The sequence below is a fragment of the Pogona vitticeps genome, chromosome 13, assembly GCF_051106095.1.
Source record: "Pogona vitticeps strain Pit_001003342236 chromosome 13, PviZW2.1, whole genome shotgun sequence".
In the NCBI taxonomy this organism is placed as follows: Eukaryota; Metazoa; Chordata; class Lepidosauria; order Squamata; family Agamidae; genus Pogona; species Pogona vitticeps.
In genome coordinates, this window is record NC_135795.1 from 15,007,198 (window position 1) to 15,028,164 (window position 20,967).

Here is a 20,967-nt window from a genome sequence, read left to right on the forward strand (position 1 = left end):
AAGTGAAGAACAGATTTAAGGAACTCGATTTGGTCGACAGAGTGCCTGAAGAACTGTGGATGGAGGCTCGTAACATTGTACAGGAGGCAGCAACAAAGACCATCCCAAAGAAACTTTCTTGGGCTCCATGATCACTGCAGATGGTGACAGCATCCATGAAATTAAAAGAAGCCTGCTTCTTGGGAGGAAAGCGATGACAAATCTAGACAGCATCTTTAAAGGCAAAGACATCACCTTGCTGACAAAGGTCTGCATAGTCAAAGCTATGGTTTTTCCAGTAGCGATGTATGGAAGTGAGAGCTGGACCATAAAGACGGCTGACAACCAAAGAATTAATGCTTTTGAATTGTGGTGCTGGAGGAGGCTCTTGAGAGTCCCCTAGACTGCAAGGAGATCAAACCTATCCATTCTGAAGGAAATCAACCCTGAGTGCTCACTGGAAGAACAGATCCTGAAGCTGAGGCTTCAGTACTTGGGCCATCTCATGAGAAATCTCCCTGGAAAAGACCCTGATGTTGGGAAAGTGTGAAGGCAAGAGGAGAAGGGGATGACAGAGGACAATATGGTTGGACAGGGTCATCGAAGCTACCATCATGAATTTAACCAAACTCCGGGAGGCAGTGAAAGACAGGAGGGTCTGTCATGCTCTGGTCCGTGGGGTCACGAAGAGTCGGACATGACTTAACAACTAAACGACAACAAGTACAGTAGGAGCCCCATATCCACAGGGGATTGGTTTGAAGCCCACCATTGGATGCTGAAAAAGGCAGACTATAGCAAACACTATTTTAAAGCACACGCACGGTCTCTGGCTCTGCCTAGTGGCCAATTCTGGTAACTTCATCTTATATATTTCTAGGATTTTTCTTTTAATATTTTGTAAATTTTTCAGAGCATGGATAAGTGAATCAATAGATACTGATCCCACAGCTAAGGCATCCTACTATACTTTTGTCTTAACTGCCAATGTACCCTAGAAATTATTCTGAACGACATAGTCAGTGGGTTTCCTCCTTCCAGCAATATATAAAGACAAATATATGACAAAACCTAGGCAGCAGTTGGGGACGTGGTGGCGCTGTGGGCTAAACCGCAGAAGCCTGTGCTGCAGAGTCAGAAGACCAAGCAGTTGCAAGATCGAATCCACGCGACAGAGTGAGCGCCCATCGCTTGTCCCAGCTCCTGCCAACCTAGTGGTTCGAAAGCATGCAAATGCAAGAAGATAAATAGGGACCACTTTGGTGGGAAGTTAACAGCGTTCTGTGTCTAACTCGCACTGGCCGTGTGACCACGGAAGATTGTCTTCGGACAAACGCTGGCTCTATGGCTTGGAAACGGGGATGAGCACTGCCCCCTAGAGTCGAACACAACTGGACTGAAAATGTCAAGGGGAACCTTTACCCTTTACCTTTAGGCAGCAGTTAATTTAGTGATAGACATAGCCACTGTTTTTTGGGCAGCGCTGCAGTCCTTGGTGAGTTAGTGAAGCCCTCAGTCCCCAGAATGTGTCTAATCCATCTCTTAAATCTGAGAATATTTTTAAATTATTCAATTGTGCACCTTTTTATTAAAGGAACTTTCCAAAACATGCAGATCAGTTGGTAACATTTTCAACCACAACTCTAAGGCAATCAAGGCAAATGGGAAAGAATTCTAATTTATTTTTCTGCCCAGCCCTATTGGAGGAGAGGGAAGAAGGCAAAGCTTGGAATTAAAAGTAATTTGCCATTTGGAATTATTGGTGTTACTGTAATTGCAGGATTTTGAGAGATATAGTCCAGAAGCTAGCCTTTCCAAGCTTTGAATTAGTTATAGTTATTATTTCTAGATTGCAAAAAAGGCATAATTATAGTTTTGCTTTATAAAAAGTAACTGACCCTTCCTGCTTATCAAAGGCAAGTGCAACAGGTTTTTTAGTTACTTTTAAAAAAAATCTGAATATTACAAACCACTGTCTTGTGGTACAAAATGGAGTCTCCAAGGACCCATTTTTCTAGTCACAGCAAGATCCACAGCAGAATGCAGCACAAAGCAGGATTTGAATCTGCACCATGTAACAAAGCCACATGTTATTTCTGAACTGAGATATGCATAGACCTGGAAGACCCAGTGAGGTGCCGGTTAATATTCCCCTCTCTGGATTTAGTTCACAGCCCTTCCAAGAGAAATGGTTCTCACAACAGCTTATCAAAAAAGCAAGCGGAGCCAAATGTTGAGTTGCGTGGCCTTATGGGACGGCCAAGAGGTGAACGTGACAGGCAGCTACACTGGCCTCTTGCCCAAGCTGTCCGGAGGAGGTCATGACTTGAAAGGTAGGTTTCAAAAACTCTCATGAATGTGGAGAGAGAAGCAAGTGGAGCAGTGATAGCTTTCGGTATGTTGCTGGACTTTATCCGTCTCAGCCATCTATTCTGTACAAGACAAACGGGTTTTCTAAGTGGGGGGAGCAAATCTGCAGTCTGAAACAGGAAGACAGACAAAAAAAGCAAGAAACCAACTGCCCACCCCTTTGGGATTGCATAGGGACCTTAGCAAGAGAGAAGTGGGCGATTCCAACCCATCTGTGCAGACAGAGAGCCCTGTAGGGCAGCCACTTTCATGCGGACAACTCAGGTAATAAGGTGGGCTGAAGCCCCCTGAGAATGCCTTGTAGTAGATGCTCTCATTTATCGATCCAGCTCCGCAGGCAAACCACACATGCCAAAGGGCAGCCAAGCAGCTGTGTTGTCATATTCCCCTAATGCACCTGAGGTAGTATCATTCCAAGGCATCCTGGAAATTAAAGATGGATGCTTATGACCCCAGCTGGTACCTTGTGAGGTAGGGGAAGCCAGGCCAAGCCTCAGAGCAGAAGACTGTAAGGATGCACAATTGGCTTTTCCATACAGCACATGTGGGGCAGATAGCTGAAGAGAAATATTTTTAACAGGAAATGTGGTTTTCTTTTGCCTTTTGCAGTGGAGATCTGCCATCCTTTCTCAGTCCCTTTTCCTCAGCGTTCCACCCTCCGCCTGTCCATGGAGCATTCAGCACATAGTCACAGGGATGCTGTTCTCATTGGCTGGGATACCAAGGAGCAGGTAACAGAAGAGGCCAGGCTGAAAGGGGAAACTAAAGTTACAACTCATGCCACCGGTCCTTGGACAACTCCTAGAATTCCTCAGCCTGTGGCAATGCTGGCTAGGGAGTCTGTAAATTTAATCCAAAATGAGCTAAGTTTCCTCAGCTTCGGGCTTGCTGTAAATGTTATTTGTAAAAAGGTAGCCTTAGCAGTTCCATTGATAATCTCTTGTTTCTGATGATAACAACAGGTATTAATCTCTTCTTCTCTCAAGCGTGGGAAGGAACACACCCATTTCTACGCTGTCCTTGCACACCCTTTTAACTTCACTGTGAACCGTATTGAGGTCCATTCCCTTACCGAGAGCCAAAGAGGCTCCTACAATCAGCAGGTAAGCTGACAGAACAGGCTAAGAAAAGATTAACAGCTAAGGACAGGTGAGGATTTCATTTCATTGTGCTCTTTAAATAAGAATTAACCAAAATATACAAAATTCTCTCTTTTTTTCCTATTCTGGGTGCCATTTAAAGAAATGCCATTTCATGAAATAATGTGGGAGAAATTAAGATTAACGGTTTCATCTATCCAGGAAGGATAGGGTTTTGAGTCCTTATTTCTTTCAGTTTGGGATTTAAATCCATGTGTGTTGAGCCCTGTTTGTGGTGATGCATTACATTTACCAAGTCTTTTTTTAACCTCTCGCCCAAAATGTTTTTTCTCTTTAACAATTGTGCACTAGACACATAAAGCTTAATCTGACCTATGCTGGGTCAACATGCGTGAGGGAGCAAGACATTGGTGTCTTCTGTGCATGTTGGGGTGCTATGCAGTTTTCTGACCCTTCTTTTTTTTCCCCTTCCCCCTTCCCAAGATGCAGTTTGATTGGAATGATGGACAGCCATCCCATTTGAAATTCACCTTTGGAGACAAGTCTAAGGCCAGTGTCGCGCTTTGGGATGCCTGTATGATAGTTTGTTCTCAACAGGTACAATCGTAGAAGAGGGGGCATACTTTCTTTGAGGGATCCTCTAAAGCAGGCAATGGCTGGGAGTCTGATCCAGATGTTCAGAGGCCAGCAATACTATCTAAGCCAATGGGAGGCATTTGGCCATCCAGAGGTTTTAGACTGCAGGTCCTGCAGTATTTTACCCTTAGCACTCCTGGAAGTTGCCTTGTATTCTTTGATCAACATCACTCGAAGTAACCACTGCTTCATTTTCTTCATTTTGACAGCTCCAAAACATCCTGGCCATTGCAAGGTTTGAAGCCTGTGGGTCACTTGAGCAGACAGCCTCCTTGTTTAATCAGCACATAGATCTGCAGTGGGACAGCAAAAAATTCACACAAAATCTGACGTATGAGGTAAAGAAAAGCAGGTCTGTTTATGCATCCTTCCTCTGTAGAACAAAGTTTAAACAGCATTTACATATTTAAACGGTTATGGATGCTCCAGGGTTTAAATAGCATAAATGTACTTTTAGAAGTCGTTTTATCTTTCTATTCCATCTTCTCCATAAACAAATACTGTAGAATTTTATTTGGCTGTTTGGTTTTAATGCAGAAAAACAAGCTGTTGCATCAGGATAAAATGCAAGTAGAAGCTATTTTGGAAAATGTCTTTTTGACGTCATGTTCCAGTCAGTATCTTCTGGGAAAAGTTGAAACAGACTACTCATCTTGGCTTAATCATGACATGAGCCTCAGCACCTGCACCTTTCAAAACGCAAGCGACATGGTATTGCTGCTCTCGTGCATGCAGATTGAATGGCTGACAGCTTGGCCTTATCCATGCTGAGTGAGAAGTAAAAGAACAGGGGACAAGCATATCTGTAGACCAGTCCCTGGGGAACGTGAAGCAAAGAGTGCAGACACACCTATATCTGGCAGGCAGGTTTCCCACAGGGAATTGGTTGGCCAATTCCCTCCGGAGAAGATTGGACTCAATAGAAAGGCCTTTGGCCTGACCCAGGAGGGCCTTCCTTATGTTATTAAGTCCCATGTGACTCCAAGGCATATTTATTTTGGAATAAGTACCATTGAACTCAGTGGGTAGACAAATTCTGTGGGTAGACAGCACTGATTACAGATTGCGGGGCAGTTGAAGTCCTGCTGGCAAACTGACCTTCCCATAGGCAGGTTGGCCACTGGGGGAATAATAAGAACAATAATATGGTATCAAATCTATTCTGATTTATGCTGATCCTTGCTAGGATTTTCTAGGTAGAAAAGTGGTGCTCTGGCACCGTGCAGCTTGCTCAGGACTGCATAGGCCGGCTCTTGTACAAGCAAGGCACAGTAGGCAATTGAACGCCCAGCTGCTGGCTCTGCAAGCAGGTTTCCAACCTACTGAGCTATCCAAGCAGCTATAGTGGGAATAGATGTCTGGATTATACAGGAAATGGCAGAGGAACATATGCAGTTCTCACAGTCCCATACCGTTAGATACTCTGGGGAAGGGGCTGGTGGGAACTGCAATCCCATTACATTCGGAAGGTCACACATTGCTCACCCCTGATGTAGGGCTTCAGTCTGTTCCAACAGGGCTCTTAAGATATCATGCTGGTATCTTGCCATTTTCATTCCCTTTTCTAGATAGTTACCCTCTCTGGGACGCATCAGCTCAACAAAGGAAAAATGCTCTTGCAGTCAGAAGGCAAAGTCGGCCTCGCTGGCAATGAGGGGTCGGTGATGGTGGCTATAAGGAATCAGAGCCAAGAGGAAGGGGAGAGCTATTCAACAGAAATTTCTGTGAGTTTGGACCACAGATTATGCATGTGTGTGCCAAATATTTGCGAGGGGAAAATAAAACACACTTTTTTGGAAGTCATAATCATTAACATTTTACCTCTGTTTGAAATGAAAGGACAAATAAATAAGGTATTTTTAGGGAGTGGGCACTTTGCATCCAAGTGGGTAAAGAGCAGATTGGATACCTTATTGTGTCGGACCAGGAGGAGAGACGGGAGACCCGGGTTGAAAGCACCACTTCGCCAGAAAGCTCACTCTCAGTCTGACCTCCCTCATAGGCTTGTGGTGAGGAGACAAGGACTGCGTACCACCATGAGCTTCAGAGTAAAAGTTGGACATAAATACAACTTTATTTTTTACTTTCCCCCTCTCCCTTTGTGGTTCCAGAGGCCTAGAACTCAACATAGGTGGGTTGGGAAGCAGATTTATGGCCAATTTGTTGGCATTTGTAAACAGAGGGTGGAGATTTTGGAGACGGCAGTGGTGGGGAAATGTTATCATCTTAAAAAGGGGGGGGGGGGGGCGGCACGGTCCAAACTGCATTTACTATCCTGATCACACCTTGCACTTCTTTATTGTCAATAAGAGTGCATTGCTACCAAGTGGTCAAAATCACACTGTGGTGGAGGACCAAAAAATACAGTATTATTGTGTACAGTCATTAGAATTAAACGCTAAGAGCACCTGATGATCAGAGCAGGAACTATTCATACCTCCTGTGGTTTTAAAATTAGATTGCATCCAACATTCCATCTAATTTTCCACCAGTGCTGAGTTCCAGCCTCAGTCAGAACCAAATGGCTGTACTGGCAACACTGGCTGTGGGTACACAGCTTCGAGGAAATGAGGATTGTGTCTGTGTTTTATTTTTAATGAAGGGAGGCAATATAGAGTGTTCATGCAAGTCTCAGATATGAACTTCTTACAGAGTTTCATCTCTGGAGGACTAACATGGCTTCAGTTCAAATGGTTGGATATCTGTACAACGTATAGGTCAAAATCCTGTTGGATAGTTACACCTGTGTAAGGCAAATGGCATAACAAGCAGCAGCTTCTTACTGCTAATTAATGAGTCACATGGATTTTTTGGCATGCCCCACCTGAAAATTCATGCAAGGACTTGTTGATTGCCAGCCTGAAGCTAATATATATTATGCTGTTTGTCTCAGAAACAATAGAATCTTGACTGTAGTTTGTCCCCCAACCCCAAATTATCCCTGAAAAAAATTGTAATCAGGTTTCCCTTTTTGCTTCTTAAAATTAAAAGTGACTAGAAAGGGAATGGTTGAAGCCTATATTTTCTCCTGAGACCATTTTCTCAATTCTTCTCTGAAGGAACTCTGTGCCCTATAGGGGAAAAACATCTATAACTGTCTTTTTATTTCGTCTTGCCACAACAAACTTTTATTTGGATGGGCATTTTTCACTTGGGTCTTTGATTCTTTACTATTGATTTTTTTTAAAAAAATTCTCTACTGTCCTGAATCTTCTACTATTCAGTTTTCATTGGACAGCCTCAGGTTGCCGTATTATGAGCAAGAGGAAACATTCTCCCAGTTTACTTCTTCCAAACCATGTATAATATTATAACCTTTTACTCTCACAAACACATATCCGCGCTAAGACATCTTGAAATGAAGCACTTGAAGTGAGGAACTGGTGCAGCAAGCTATTTCAAAAAATATTTTAAAATTAATTTTCAGTGACATAAATTTAGTTGGATGTGATGCCAAGATTTTTGTTGTTGCTGTTGTTGTGTTTCAAGGAAGCTCTCTATTAGCAAATTCTAAGTACGTCATCAAACCACAAATTCCAAAGTTCCTTAGGATGGAACCATGACAATTTAAATGGTATCACAAGCGTGAGAGAAATGTGTAGTGCAGATGCACCAGGGTTTTCCAGTGAAAAACTAGGCCATCGTGGTTTTCATAGGATATTCTGAAGGTTAAAAAATTGCCAGTTTTGAAAGTACAAATACAGGAGCAAGTGATACCTTTATTAGACCACAAAAAAAAATCTAACAGCAGATAGCTAGTTTTCAATGACAATTCTTCTTCTTCTGACTGTGCACTAAGTTCTTGTGGATGGTTCAGAAAATCATGTACTGAACTATATAATTCAGTATATAATTTTATATACTGCAGACTACATCTGTATCCATCCCCAGTCTCTACGTTTCCTGGTCTTTGTTGGTTGGCTTCTTGAGATGGATACAGATGTAGTCTGCAAAAGGCTTGAAGGGAAAGGGTGTGATTTCAAATTCCTCCACCATCAGCAGCATGGAATTTATCACCCAACTTGTTAAAGAAGAGGCCACCAAGCATTCTTGTCTCCCCCTTCACCTTGTTTTTGAAACTCAAAAAAGTTCTTGTTTGACTAGAGAAAACAAGTTAACACAGAGGCATGGCAAGCCTCCACCAGAGTTGGGATTAAAATATAATTCATTCATCAGGAATAGCCAGGTTTTGCCAAATTGAAGCCAAATCAATAGTTTCACTTGGTGGATGCTTTCTTCAGCATGCAGTACTGCTTGGCAGGTGTCAAGAGTCAAAGACATTCAAGAATCCATGTTCTTCTTCAGTTGGGGCCCTGACCAGCCATTCTATGTCATCTTTACACTTGCTCCTGCATTTGTATTGTTTTGGAGACCACATGGTCCTTTTCTGATTTTTGCTGAGTTTTTAAAGTATGTCATGAATTCTTTTTCTGACCTTTTCTGTCTTCACAGTTAAAAGCATCTGGAACTGTTTGGCTGGGTGTAATGGGAAATGTGACTTCCTCAGAGGATCAAAGCCAAATCCTGGTCGAGGGAAATCTTGACCCCAAAGAGAAAATAAAAATAATTGCTTCCAAAGGAAAAAGATGTGTTCAGTGTAACATGGGGTACCTGAAAGGTAAAATTCAGTATTACTTGGTACATTTAAAGTCTGTGGTAATTTTAGGGCTAAGGTTAGAGTCAGAATTAGAGTTGAGAGGCAGAATTACCAGTGAATGGTAATTTGAAAAGTAAAAGTAAAATTCTTGACAGGGAAAATTTAGAAGGGATAAAAGGCCTCAGTACATCCTGGTACATTTCTTTAGTGAGGTAATTCTAAACTTTGGGGGTTTAATGAAGGGTTAATTATAACCCAGCCCATCTGGGAAGGAACCTCTTTTAGGGAGGTCTTAAAGCTCTCCTTTTAAAGCCTCCCTCCTATCAAAGTGCTGGCCACTCTGACCCTGATGGAATACACAGACCCTCAGGCTCCCCATACATAGTGAGCAGCACGTGGCCAGCAGAACCAGCAGGCATGCACACATACACGCGCACACATGCGCGCACACGTCACGTGGTTGCTCTCTGCCCCCCTTGGGTAGGATGCACTGTAATTTTAATTAAATTATTAAAACATTTCTAATTTTGCATCTGTATTTATAACTTAGCATATGCAATTTTATGTGCATTAGCTTTCTTTTTGTTTTTTGTCTTCCTTTTCGGCAGTGGATACTCTCCTTTGTGGTGATGTATAAATGGCCACCTGTGTGGGTTATTGCATTTTCTAAAAACTGCAGTAGCCCAGCTTTGCTACATTTATTTATTATTTATTTATTTATTATTAGGCTTTTACCCCGCCCCTCTAGACAACGTCTACTCGGGGCAGCTTACATAAATAAAAACACAACAATATGAACAATATAAAAATCATCTAAAACACATATTTAACACTTATTTCTAAACAGCATACAGTGGTGCCTTGCTTAACAGGCACCCCGTTTAACAACGAAATCACATAGCGATTAACTTTTTGCAATCGCTTTTGCGATCGCTTTGCAATGGTCTGAATGGGGTTTTTTCACTTTGCAATGATCGGTTCCCTGTTTCGCTTACTGATCATCACAAAGCGATGATTTTTTAACACCTGATCGGCGGCTCCAAAATGGCCACCGGGTAAAAAAAATGGCCACCTGCTCTGTTTAGGGACGGATTCCTCGCTTACCGGGCAGCGAAAATGGCCGCCGTATGGAGGATTTTTGCTTAAAGGCAAGTTTTTAGCCCATAGGAACGCATTAAACAGGTTTTAATGCGTTTCTATGGGCTTTTTTAAATTGCATAGTGACGAAATCGCTTAGCAGCGATTTTTGCTGCACCGATTATCATCGCTATGCGAGGCACCACTGTATTACCAAGTTGGCATAACTCAAGCAAGAAAAATAAGGATCAGTTAATTGACTGGAGGGAATGCCTGCCTGAAGAGCCAAGTTTTTAAATAGCTTTTGAAAACACCCAGCAAGGGTGCCAGTCGAATTTCAGTTGGGAGGGTGTTCCATAGCCGAGGGGCGACAGCCGAGAAGGCTCGGTTTCTTGTTTTTTCCTTCCGGGCCTCTCTCGGCCTTAGGCCCCTCAGCCGTCCCTGCTGGCTGTGTCAGGTGATTCGGGTAGATCTAGGTGGAAGAAGATGATCTGCCAAATATCGAGGTCCCAAACCGTTTAGGGCTTTGTATGTAATCGTTAGCACTTTGAAATCAATGCGGAAACCGATGGGCAACCAGTGCAAAGCAGCCAGAGTGGGGGAGATATGCTGATATTTTCTCACCCCACTAAGAAGCCTGGCTGCCGCATTCTGGACCACCTGAAGTTTCTGCAACAACCTCAAAGGCAGCCCCACGTAGAGTGCATTACAATGGTCTAATCTTGAGATTACGAGCGCATGGACTAGAGTAGTGAGGGCCTCCCCATCAAGATATGGTTGCAGCTGGGCAATCCGCCATAGATGAAAGTAGGCGGAATGGACCATGGACGCCACCTGGGTTTGCGATAAGGGTCGTCCCCCCAAAGGAGAGGGAGTCACCCAAACCGCTAATGGAGGGACACTATTGCCTCTCTCATTCCTCCGAGAGAAGCTTTGGCATAAAGTTGTCCCATTACAGCACAACTCTTCTTCTTCTTGTGGGGTGACTAAGATCTTAATAGGATGTCCCTCAGACTAAAAGCAAGTTGGGTGCTGTAGTCACCAGGGCAGTTTAACCATGCTAACAGGAGATGATGGTTATTACAATCCAGCCATCTGGGAAGGAGCTGACAATGAGGCCTGGGTTAGTCGGTTAGAATAGTAGGGCAGAAACCACAGTTCACCTCTCTATTCAACCATGAAGCTTTCTCATACTAATTTATGGTTGTCGTGGGCATATAGGAAGAGGGAAAGATCCATACTCAGCTTTCTAAAATCCTTGGAGGAATAATAGGATAAGAATTTAACAAGTAAATCAGAAGTGGATATCAGCATGCTGATAATAGTGGGTTTCTTTAGTTTTGATTTGGAGAAACATCCCATTTTTACATTAAATAATATCTGGGTTTCATTTTTGTTTCTATTTATATGTAGAAATGTTTAGTTTATTAAATTCTCTCTGTATATCTGTGTAGATAGTATGGCCATAATCCTATTGCAAATTATTATATGCACAACAGCAGCTGTGGAAGTAGATTCAGCTAATTGGTGAGTTGCTTGATCAGCCCTTTACAAGCTAGCTAAATCCATGTCCACAGTATGTATATAATGAATACAGTAGTACCTCGGTTTATGAGCACCTCGGTTAACATAATTTTCGGTTTACGAATGGAAATCCATTGAAAATAATGCCTCAGTTTATTATTTTTTCCCCACAATACGAAGGATGAATTGTGCCTGCAGGCTTATAGTGCCACCCCCGTTACTATGGCAAACTGCGTTTCGGTTTACAATTTTTTTGCATTATGTAACTGTGACATGCACCCTCTTTCCTGTGTACCCCCAGGTTGTTGGGAAGGCAGGATGTCTGCTACAGTAATGTTCTGGATAATGCATTAAATTCGTAAACCGAGGTACTATTGTATAAGCAGTTCATTTTTAACTGAGTATACACCATGAAAATAATAACGATGCAGATGTAGCCTATTATTATTTCCTATTTTTCAAGTTTCTCTGCTGCTGATTTCTGTTCTTTTGAGGATGCCACTTTATTCCTTCGATTGATTTTAAAACCTGAAAGAGGGAATCTATGAAAAGCTTCAGCTTCGCCTCCTTTTTTCCTCACAGGGAATTCTGAAGACAGGCTGGAGCTCGCCGCTTGTGCTGATGGCCAGCACCGTGCTGCTCTCAGTGCCCATCTTGTGAATGGACAAAGACGTGAAGAATTAGGATACCTGGCTCTAGAAGCTTCCAACTACACCTTGAGTTTGAAAGCCCATAGTTGTCAAGATCCAGTTGATAAAACTGAGGTGTGCCATTTTCAAAAACAGGCATTTGACAGGCACCCTCCTCTGTATGACAGCCTTTCAATTATTTGTTTGTTTGTTTCACTTATGTGCTGCCCACACTACCCAAAGGTCTCTGGGCAGCTTGCAACAATTTAAATACAATAAAAAGATAAAACAATTAAAATACAATAAAAATACAGAATTTGAAAAGTGCTATCATATCACCCCTCAGACTTATTTTCTCAAGGTTAACATGCTCAATTCTTTCGGCCTTTCCTCCTAAGGCTTAGTTTCCAAGCCCTGATCATCCTTGTCGCCCTCCTCTGAACTTGTTCCAATTCGTCAGCATCCTTCTTGAAGTGTGGTGGCCTACTCAAGGTGGGGCCTAATCAGTGCTGAATAGAGAGGGACTAGCACCTTGCAGGATTTGGAAACTATACAGTACTTCTATTAATGCAGCCTAAAATAGCATTTGCCTTTTTTGTAGCCAAACAGTCCTGCCATGGCACCTTACTTATCCTTGTTCTCAGATTATTAAAATTGGCTTTAAAAAAAATTTATCAGCCACACAAGCCAGGAATTTTTTGGGAGAGCCATACTTGGCAGAATTTGCCTCCCACTTTATTGTGTCTCTTTGAAATATTGGCTGAAATGTTTGAAGACATACTATAGTCCTCAAAAAATGGTGGCTACTGAGTTCTCTTTGAAACAGGGATGGGCAAACTATGGCCTATGGGGTGCAAATGCAGCTTCTGGTATCCCTGCTTTGACACATGCATGCATATGTTTTTATTTTAGTTGCTCAAAAAGTCCTCTCGTGCCTTTGCAATGACCGGGGCCTCCCAGAATCACTCATCTCACCCATCCACCTCAATATTTATTTTTTAAAGAAAAATAACTCCCAGCCACTAGAGGACACCTGGAGACTTTTTCATTTACAGAAAAAAAGATATGTTAGGGCAGAGGTCCCCAACCCCCGGTCCGCAGCCCGGTTCTGCTCCGTGGCCTGAGCCAGACCAGGCCGCGGAGAGAGACCTCCCCCCTCACCCCCGCATGCACTCCCCCTGAATAGCCCATTTGCGCCTGCACGCAAGAGCGCGCGCACCTGCACAAGCACTGTGCCACCATTTGCGTATGCGCACGAGCACAGGGGGGGCCTTGCCTTCCCCAGCTGGTCCGCGGGGATAAAAAGGTTGGGGACCTCTGTGTTAGGGAACCCAGGAGCAGGTGTTACCCCCACCACCACCACCAAGATCTAGAGGTGGGTGTATACGGTCCCCAGCCTCTTGAGAGTTATCCATTCTGCTTTAAAGGTTAAGTGTGAAATCCTTTCTCAACACAGCATACCAGTGCCTTACGGCTTTTATAAAATAAGAGAGTTTGAACAATCTCTATCCATTTGGGTTGAAGGTGGCTAATTGTTGCAGAAACCTCAAACTCTCCAAGTGCAAGGCTTTATTTTTACCTGCCCATTGGAACATGCTGCTTTCTGACCTCCTTGTGAGAAAGTTCAAGCCAGTCATCAGAGTGCCCTGCTTTACTGGCATTCCTATCACAATTGCGTATGCTGTCATTTCCCTGGCACATTTCCCTCTTTTACTCTGTTGCTTGCACAGTTATTTTATGCTGCAATCAGGGCACAAGCACAAGAAACTTTTTAGTTTTAAACTGTTTTTGCTCAGAATGGCTGGATTTGCCTTTGTTTACACACTTGTGTACTTTCTTTTTGTGCATGATTTTCATTGACTGGTCAATGGCCACAATAGATATTTAATACTAATAAGTGATGTGAAAAACTCTCAATCTTGATTTCATTACATGCTTCTGAATCTGAGCGGTATTCTTCTCCCTTCTCAAACTCCCATGGATATTTGTATGCATTTTCTTTAGGCGTTTTCAGAAATTTTATATATTTCTACCCATTTTTTAACATTGTGTAAAACATGTTTTCACATCTTTTCTAGCTGTACACAGTGTCAGCTAGTTTAATTTTTAAAATGTACACATGCTATGGTTTGTTTGTTTCTCCAAAGTGTACAACAAAGCTCAAAACTGTGAATTTCAGAGGGCAGATGTGATTCACCTAGCAGCAAGTTTTGGGAAGCTCAAAACAGACAGACAACTTATGTCCAGAACTCCTTTGTGTATATGTTGAACATCTCTTACTTATACTTCCTTGAAGTTTACATTTGGTTTTTCTCATTAACAGTTTCTTATTTTATATCAGGGTATTGTGGGTGCTCTCTTATTTTGACTGTTGTGGCCCCTCATTAGTCACTCACCCTGTACCTTTAGTACATGAATGTGGTTTACTGAAGTCTGTAATTGAAGTATATTTTTATTCTTACAGTTAAAACTGAGTGAGACTGTGGCAGATCTACAGTACAGACTGGTGGCAAAGATCAGAAATTTGGAGGGACTCCTTCAGGATTTTCAAAAGCTGGTAAGAAATGGACACTCTGAATTGTAAACTGCACAGCATCACATTTCATGGAAGGTGGAATTATGTTAATACTGAATCTCAGGACTAGCTCGAAATGTGTTTTGCCCTGTAAAAACAGGCAAGAGATTTTGCTGCCGGAAATGAATGACAGGACAGCATCTTCTTTGTGCAAAATTCAGGTAGGCTAACAGCTGAATCTGACATTTTCAGTGCGGTCAGTAGGACACAGTCTTTCTGCCACAGCTAAGGCAACATAGGAACTGCTCCAGGCATATCACGTGGTACATGAAACGAAACCTTGTCACCTTGACTACAACCTGAGGTGGCCACTTCATTCTGTCCAGTGCTAGAGCCAGCCCTTCTTGGTTGTGAAAATGGAACATATTCTTTAAAAAATTAAAATACAATCTACTCCCTACTTGATCCTCAGAAAAGTCCTGAAAAGTATATTAGGCTGATCCGGATCCATCCAGCTAATTTCAGGGCTCAGTGGAGATTTGAACCTGGGATTTCGCCGTCATCACCTTACCATACAACATTAGTTCTCACTTGCTCATCAGGCTATTAATAAATCAAATGAAACTGCATGTTTCTCCCAGACAGTACTGTATTTCAACTCTCCAAAGTGTGTGTGGCCATACACACTGAGAAACTTGTACTCAAACAGTAATCCATTTTGGAGCAAAGGAATTCATACTATGACACCCCTCAAAGCCACATGCCCAAAGAGGAGTCAAAAAATGCCCCTGTCAACCAACTAGTTCTTGCAATTTTCATCACTAACAAGAGCAGTTCTTTTGTAAAGCTTATAAGTCTTAACTGCCCATTGAAGACCAAGCCCTTAAATACAGTCCTATTGCTTTGTAATAGGATTGCTCAGAACAATATATAATTGCTGGGGGAAATCCATTTCTCCACATCTGTTATAACGATTAGGTACCCAGTATGGTGTAGTGGACAGAGTGACAGTCAAGGATCCAGGCCATGGAAACTCAAGGGGTTGGACCCAGCCAAACTGCTTGTTAAATATCTAACTCACTTTGAAAGCCCTAAGACTGCTTTGCAAAAAAATCTGACCAGTATGATGCTGTGTGTACTAGTTCCACAACACTTTCTGAATTGTGTGTGATTATGTGTGGGTGGGTGTTTTGCCTGTAGGTGCAGCACATAGAATTTCTCCATGATGCTGTCAGTTGGCCTTTAAGAGTTTTCCAGGAAGCTGCAGGGATCTTCCAAAACAGAATGAGAGGAATCATTCAGATGTGGAAACAGACTGGAATCAAGAAAGCTTTACAATTTGACCTCCCACTTTATCTGGGGAAACTTCAAGATTTGGTCCAGCAAATGCAGATGGAGTTGCAAAGTACGTAATTTGCACAGAAACAATGATGAAAAATACTGGAGAAAATAATGGCATTAGAATTCTTAGGTTTAGACTACAAATATCAGGAGTGGTCAATTGGGCGAGCATGCATAGATATGCCCTATTAAACCCTCAAGAGCTGTTGTTTCCTATTTTACTTTACTTAAAGTTGGAAAGGAACTTAAAGATCTGGTCCAAATTTCTGTCCACAGAGAAAAACCCAATGTTGTTCCCAACAGGTGGTTACCGTATGTCACAAAAAGGTGACTAAAAGGTAAAGGTTCCCCTTGACAATTTTTTTGTCCAGTCGTGTCCGACTCTAGGGGTCATCCCGCTCTTCAAGCCATAGAGCCAGTGTTTGTCCGAAGACAATCTTTCCGTGGTCACATGGCCAGTGTGATTTAGACACGGAACACTGTTTACCTTCCCACCGAGATGGTACCTATTTATCTACTCACATTTGCATGCTTTCGAACCGCTAGGTTGGCGGGAGCTGGGACAAGCAACGGGCGCTCACTCCGTCGCGTGGATTCGATCTTACGACTGCTGGTCTTCTGATCCTGCAGCACAGGCTTCTGCGGTTTAGCCCACAGCACCACCACTACTAGATATATAAATTTTGATAAATGCAGAATTAATATACTTTATTACCTATTGGTAATAAAAGGAGTCTTATGCATTCAACACATTCACACCACATACATACTCACCAAAGAGGGAAGAATTCTTGATTTGCATTGTCCAAGTTCCAAAGAAAGTAGTTGGTTCCAAAAACCTTTGGTCTCAGCAGACAAATTATACTTGCCCGGACCCATCCATTCATATTCTTTTTGGGCAGGTTGCATCGTGCACATTAGATGCTTCTTTGTTTTTCCCTAGGTAAATGATCCTTATCACCTATTGTGAAGTATGGAATGCTTTTATTTACACTTAGTGGGGCTTCCATCACTAGTGGGCAGGTGTGGAATCTGCTTGCTCAGGAGGATGCCTGTACCAGGGTCTTCTTAATCCCTGAGTTTGCTCTACTCCCTCAATTAGCAGCAGATGGTTTTTGTCAACTTGCTAAAAGCATAGTTCAAAAAGTTCACAGTTCAAGAGTTGAATTTCTCACAATGAGGGCTTAATAGCCAGAAATACAAAGTTCCAGAGTTCCTCTAGTCCTGCTGGTCTCCATCTTTGTGTCTTTGCTCTCTCTCTGGTTCTTTACCTTATTCTAGGCCAAACATGCACACACCTTACAGTTATTAAGCTTCGGAGGCAGGCTGTTCTGCCAGGAAATTCCTTGCAGATGGTGAGAAAGATACCTTTTTTTTTTTACTACAGCTCCCAGAATCCCCCATGAGTGGTCACACCGTGGATGAGGGATTGTGGGAGTTGCAGTGCAGATTTTCAATATGTTTTTGCTTTCCCAAAGTCTAATTCCTCCTTTTTTTTCTTTCCCTCCCCCCTTTTGGAGTTAGGCAGTGTGGAGGATATTGGGATTTGAATTCTGATTTTAGCTGGAGTCACACAGATTGCATGATTTTGCTGCCATTTTTTATGCCAGTTATGTAACATTACTTGAGCATCCTAGAACATGAATGAGATTTAATAACCCTTCTTGTTTTGTTCTCAACTGTATTAGTAGGAGGCCAAAATGGATACAGCTGGAGGGGGGGAGTTGATATTTAACAGGATGGGTATCTCCCCCGCCCCCCATTATTGTATTTCTTATTTGTGTGTGTGCTTTTTTAAAAGAGCCAGTAACAACCATGAAGGAGGCTTATTATGATGTTACTTTGAAATCTTTGGATGACGTGTGGCAGCAAAAGACGGAAGAGTCCCTGAAGAAACTCCAGGCTTTGGTGCCAACAGTTGTAAAGGATGTGTGGCTGATGAAACCAATCCAGATGTCACTAAATGCCCTGAAAGTTGGCTTAGATGTGGTTCGTATTTCTAAGCAATACTTCACTTGGGTAGGGGTTGATGTTTAAACCTTTTTCATCTCCCTGTACCTCAGCACTGGGAACAGAAGCACTGCCTGCCTGGTTTTAAACAGGTGCTATAAAAGAGATCACAGGCTATTTACCAGTGGAAAGTCAGATGCTTTGCATGGAGGAGGTTTGATATTTCCCTTCTTAATCTGAGAGTCACATCAGATGTGACTATTCAATATTCATGTCAGAGCTAGAAAGGTTCTTCTTTGGACTGTGCCTCAGAATCCTCCCAGCCAGGATGGCCAGTGGCTAGTAGACGCTGACACCTGTGGTCCAGGAATGTAGCTTTAATCCTTCTTCTCCTGCTGTGGGTCCCAGTCTTGTGTGTGTATATATGTGTGTGTGTGTGTGTGCATGCTCATGTACACACACACACACACACACACACACACACACACACACACAAAAGACTAGGACCCACAGCAGGAGAAAAAGGGTTAACCTCCCCCCTTCTTCTGATCTGGGTCCCCCCTCCCACTGTTGTGCCTACTAAACACAGTCCACAACTGTTAATAAATGTGAATGCCCTCAAGTCTCATCCCCTCCCCGCTTAAAATTATTCAAGGAGACATGTATTACCTCCAATACATGTTGAGGGAAATGATGCAGGTTTGTTGCCTCAGGATTCATTTTAATTTGCTGCTTTTTCAAACAAAATTCTCATAGTTTTTGTAAAAATCTCATTTGAATTTTAAAAGTGTTGTTATCTTTTTTTAAAAAAACACTATTGAAGCATTGGGTTAATATTATTTTTCTTCTTATCCTGAAAATAGGCAACACAGCAGATGCTAAGTTGGACAGAAGCCAAGTTCTCCAAAGCGCTAAGTAACCTACAGAAACATTTATCAAACCTCTACAGCTTCTCAGCTAGGTAAGAAAATGGATTTTTGGTCTTCATACATTTCTTACAATGTATTTTATGTAATTTTATGCATGGACTAGCAGCAGGAGATCTGGATTCAAATCTTCAATTGGCCATGGAAACTCACTGCAGAGTGGCATATGGTGGACTACTCCTTAAACCTTTCAGATACCTTGAACTTGACTTGCCGTCAGTCAGAATCCACTTGATAGCACACAAGACGTATATTCCAAACAGTTAGAAGTATTACCCAGCTTTTGCCCAGATTCAATAGATGCAGGACGAGCAACAATGGGCTCATGTTACAGGAAGCCAGATTTTGATTGAATATCAGGAAAAACCTCCTAATTGTTAAAGCAATAAGACAGTGGAACCAATGAATGCTCCAGCACTGGGGTTATTCAAGAGAAACTTAGACAACCACCTGGCAGATATCCTTTGATTTGTATTCCTTTATCGAGCAGGGGGTTGGACTTGATGGCCCTTCCAACTTCAATATTCTTTGATTCTATGATTCTATTCCGGTTCCCTCTGGAGCCATTAATTGGACCACATTTCCTGTTTTCACACTTTCACACATTGGTACCGTGGGTGGCAAGCCCCACAAGTCCCTGTATCAGCTGTAGGCAAAGCGAGGTGTTCCAGATACTGTCCCATTGCAATTCCCAGCAGTCCTAGCCAGCACATTTAATGGTGGGCAATGCTGGGAGTTGCCATCCAATAACCTCTGGAGGGTAACAAGGTGTCCACCTATCCCCACCTTTTTAGCCTTTTATTTAGCTAATTATCTGGTAATGAGAGGTGAAAAATACATTTTTGTGTTTATACTATATTTTCTGTCAAAAATATCTTTTTCACTCCCAGATAAGCAGTCAGACAAATCACATCTTAACCCGGAAATCTGCAGTTTACCAAGGCTTTTGTTGCATTTCAATAAGAAAGAAAAAAGGCATAAAGCCACACATATTTGAACTGAATGGAATTTATTGGTTGAGTTAAAACACATTTGTCACATTTGTTAGAGAGGCCATTCCACTAGGCCTGGGGTCCTCAACTCCCGGTCTGCGGCCCGGTAATCTCCTGCCCCCCTGGATGTCCCCCCCACACACGCACACAAGCACACTAGTCTCCACACATGCACGGTGACCTACCCACCCACACATGCATGCATAGGTGCCCCCCGCCCCGCATATGGGTGCCCTGCCCTCTAACCTAAATAAGTACTACAAAACCCATATCTTCACATACATTACCATCAAACTCATACAAACAAAATATCAAACAACGAAATAATCCACTAAAATACAAAATCCATAAACCTATAAACCTCAGTAAATTTCAATTAAAGCAAGATTACTGTAGTCAGATGAGCTGTTAAATTGAGATGGGCATGAATCAAAATACAAACTGAAAAAAATCCATGAAGCTGGCTAGTTTGTGGTTCGGTTCATAATTCAGTTCGGGAATCCCCTTTTGCAAGAACAAAATGCCAATTTTTGTTTTCTACTCAGCACTTGGTTTTTGACAAAACGGATGCCTCCCCGATCCCTTCCCTCTGCCCCGTCGCCTCCCTTACCTGCTCCTGCTGCCACTGCCTCCTCTTCCAGGAGCAGGGCTGTCTGTCTCTGGACTGGCACACACCCATCAGGGATTCAACGATGGTGGTGGCGGAGGACGGAGAGGGGGAGGAGGCAGGACCAGGTAAGGAAGTGATGGGGCAAAGGGAAGGAAGGAAGGAAGGCGGGGAGCCATTGGGCTCCCCTTCCCAGGCACAAACTGGGGGAAAAGAAACCACAAACTGGTTTGTTTTTCTGGGGTTCAAGGGTGGTTTGTTGTTCATGGTTCATGGATAGCTACAAACCACAAACCACTCTGATTCATCATTTTTCTGATTCCTGCCCTTCTCTACTGTTAAATCATCATCACTTTCAGCAAAAAAATTGGCTACAGTTTCTGTAATATTTGAAATATGTACATGGCTTAAAACAAGCAATTTTTGAGAAATATACATAAGCAGGCTTTAATCAAATCAAATTTATTGAGTGTATAACCATTAAACAATACAAATAAATGTTTTAGTCAATGGGACATTTGTGTAAAACTTGAAGCAGTTTGAAAAAGTGAACTAAAATATACACACTTTTTGTATGGGGGGTGGGTGATCCCACAGCTCAACATGGAACTGGGACAGGACAAGAATGCCAGTGGGATTCTGAGAAACAAAAGCACAGAAGTTACTTTTTTAGACTACAACTCTAGAAATCTCCAGCCAACATGTCCAATGAAAATCATGCTAT

At 42.5% G+C, this 20,967-nt stretch overlaps 1 protein-coding gene across 5 annotated transcripts in view; it reads left to right on the forward strand.

The window, feature by feature from the left end:
- The window catches only part of LOC110090494 (uncharacterized), a 123,045-nt gene that overhangs the window by 85,434 nt on the left and 16,644 nt on the right, over window positions 1-20,967 (forward strand). For all 5 annotated transcript variants that reach the window (XM_078381239.1, XM_078381242.1, XM_072982743.2 and 2 more), the window contains 13 exons: window positions 2,147-2,312; window positions 2,959-3,080; window positions 3,312-3,452; window positions 3,933-4,046; window positions 4,295-4,423; window positions 4,623-4,796; window positions 5,654-5,809; window positions 8,538-8,703; window positions 11,866-12,047; window positions 14,377-14,469; window positions 15,628-15,832; window positions 17,570-17,757; window positions 18,582-18,679. In XM_078381239.1, coding sequence (XP_078237365.1) covers window positions 2,147-2,312; window positions 2,959-3,080; window positions 3,312-3,452; window positions 3,933-4,046; window positions 4,295-4,423; window positions 4,623-4,796; window positions 5,654-5,809; window positions 8,538-8,703; window positions 11,866-12,047; window positions 14,377-14,469; window positions 15,628-15,832; window positions 17,570-17,757; window positions 18,582-18,679 — 1,934 coding nt within the window. The remainder of the gene's footprint in view (window positions 1-2,146; window positions 2,313-2,958; window positions 3,081-3,311; window positions 3,453-3,932; window positions 4,047-4,294; window positions 4,424-4,622; window positions 4,797-5,653; window positions 5,810-8,537; window positions 8,704-11,865; window positions 12,048-14,376; window positions 14,470-15,627; window positions 15,833-17,569; window positions 17,758-18,581; window positions 18,680-20,967) is intronic.